The following is a 2,720-nucleotide window of genomic DNA, read 5'->3' on the forward strand; positions in this document are numbered from 1 at the left end:
CCATTTCTTGTGAACAAATAGGTAGATGTACAAGGAGATGAGAACTTACATAGGTAATAACACAAGAATTTCACACTCCTAGATAGACACAAATCTAGACAAGGCCTCTCAAGTTTCCTAGATAAACACTAGAATTCAGTCCTGTCACATGATCTCATCACAAAAAGGGAGTTCTCCCATCCTTCATGATAGGACTACTTGCCTAGCCTTGGTGCAGGGAGAGGAGATTAGCCCTGCCTCAACTTGTTATGCCAGACATTGTTGACTCCAATGGTTAGCATGAACCTTTCTGTATGGAGAAGTGGATGATGGTAGAATGCAGGCTGGGGACGGAAAGGGAAGAGAGGATGGAGGGGAGACTGTGGTTGGTTTGTATAATAACTAAAAAAATTAAAAAATAAATTAATAAATAAAATGAAAGGGAGTTCCCCAAATCCTGAGCAGTGACACTTAGCACTGGAGCTGACTAAGGCAGTGCTAAGTGCATCAGTGTTGAAGTCCACGCAGTAAAACAGAAGAGCTGGAGAGCATGTAACAAAGCAATGTTACCACCATTTATAAAAGGGCATGAAGAATTGGGCTTAATTAACCATAAAATGCATCTTTCATTTGTGAGTATTAAACAAAATAGATGATACTAAGTGTGTGCCAAGAAAAAATAGCTTAGTATCAAATACAAAATTTTCCTACTATTATCTTTATTACCAGACTTCCCCAACACATTTAGAAAATAGAACATGCCATCTCTCAGGGCCAGCTACAAAACTTGTTATATAGCAGGAAGACATGCAAATAACGCCTCACTCTTCTCTTGAAAACCACCAGCACTGACCCTGAAGCTCAGAAAAAAGCAATCAGCCCTGGATTCCCAGGTCTCCCCACACAGTGATCAGGACTGAACACAGAGCACACCATGGATTTGGGGCTGACGTGGCTTTTCCTTGTTGCACTTTTAAAAGGTAATTTATGAAGAAACAGATACTGAGTGTGTTAATGGACATGAGCAGGGATCACAGTGAGTCTTTATGGCAGAATGCTAACGGGATTCTCTGTTTTTGTAGGTGTCCAGTGTGAAGTGAAGCTGGTGGAGTCTGGGGGTGGCCTGATACAGACTGGGGGATCCCTGAGACTCTCCTGTGCTGCTTCTGGATTCACATTCAGTGACTACTGGATGGAATGGTTCAGACAGGATCCAGGGAAGGGGCTGGAGTGGGTTGGGGAAATTAATCAAGTTGGTGGTACCACAAACTATGCACCATCCCTGAAGGACCGATTCACCATCTCCAGAGACAATGCCAAGAACACACTGTACCTGCAAATGAGCAGTGTGAGATCTGAGGACACCGCCACTTACTACTGTGCTAGACACAGTGAGGGGACCTCAGTGCACACCGAGACATAAACCTCACTGTGAGGCCGCTCAGGGCCACCAGGGGGCGCACAGCACACAGAAAAAAAAGGCTTCCCCCAGGAGTATATGACAATAACATTAGATTAAGCACTCCTCTCAGGTATCTGGACTGCACTTTTTCTTAGTTTCCCTTAAATTCTCTCTACGTACATGTTCTGAAGGGATCCAATGTCCTTAAAATATTACATGTTCTCCGTATTTAAAAAAAATTGAGACACAATATCCCATGACTATAATGCCAACTGACAGCTTTGAGAACATGAAGTGCCCCACTTTGGATACTGGAATTGCATAGTAAGGAAACCCATGGACATTCCTGAGTCTTTTCACTTTGCAGGCAAAATTTTGGTCAGAATTCTTGAGTATAATAGCACAGCGGTTTAGGGGAAAAGCCATGATGACTATCTGGTCAAGATCATTAGATCATAAACCCTAGTATGTATGAAATCTCCCCCATCTTCCTAAGGACTGTGAACTTCAGGTGCAAATGCAACCCAGCTATGATTTTAGCTAATTCAGTTTATAACACCATGACTTTCATCTCTGTTGATCATGGAAATTTGTAGAAACAGATCACTTTTAAAAATCATCATAAGAAGTGAGATATCTTTACCTAAAAATAAAAAATACAGAATTTTCCATTATCATCAGAATCCATCACAGACACCTCTCCCTTCACTTCATGGATCTATGAAGAGGGAGTATAATGATTGCCAGAACTGCAATTTGTGGACAACATCAAGGAAACCGTGTTTTTAGAACACAACATGTACATATGAATTCATAGACACTGTGGTTAGAATTCTGCTCTCACTCTAGCTGCATGACTGCACATGCATAATTCAGGAGTTTAGCAAAGGTTCTGTGAATTCTGTTATCATTGTGTACTGGTGATCATGTATGCATGGTCGTACAATCTGTGCATGTGTGGTGTGTGTGTGTGTGTGTGTGTGTGTGTGTGTTTCCATTTTTTACTGGCCCAGAGAGTTAAGTTTCGTCCTGATCACTATCCTCAGAAAACTAAGTTTTACTTCCTTAGATAAAAAGTTAATTGAGCCAGGTGGTTGTAGTTAGAGTTTTCCTGCCTGGCCCTGTTAGGACAAATCTCTCTTACCCGCCAGTCCCACAGTCTCTCAGACCCAACCAAGAAAGCATATAGAAACTTATATTGTTTATAAACTGTTATGGCCGTGGCAGGCTGCTTGTTATCTACTTCTTTTATCTTAAATTAACCCCATTTCTGTTTAATCTATATTTTGCCACATGGCTCATGGCTTACCAGTGTCTTTACATGTTGCTTCTCATGGCG

The 2,720-nt window shown here is 41.5% G+C and overlaps 1 gene segment (V, D, J or C); it reads left to right on the top strand.

Annotated features, from left to right (window-relative positions):
• Positions 1 to 913: 913 nt before the first annotated feature.
• On the top strand, positions 914 to 1,402 carry LOC118575087. The segment is given in 2 exon segments: positions 914 to 959; positions 1,062 to 1,402. Coding segments are annotated over 2 exon segments (387 nt in total).
• The last annotated feature ends 1,318 nt before the right edge of the window (positions 1,403 to 2,720 follow it).

Source organism: Onychomys torridus, unplaced genomic scaffold (assembly GCF_903995425.1).
Source record: "Onychomys torridus unplaced genomic scaffold, mOncTor1.1, whole genome shotgun sequence".
NCBI lineage: Eukaryota > Metazoa > Chordata > Mammalia > Rodentia > Cricetidae > Onychomys > Onychomys torridus.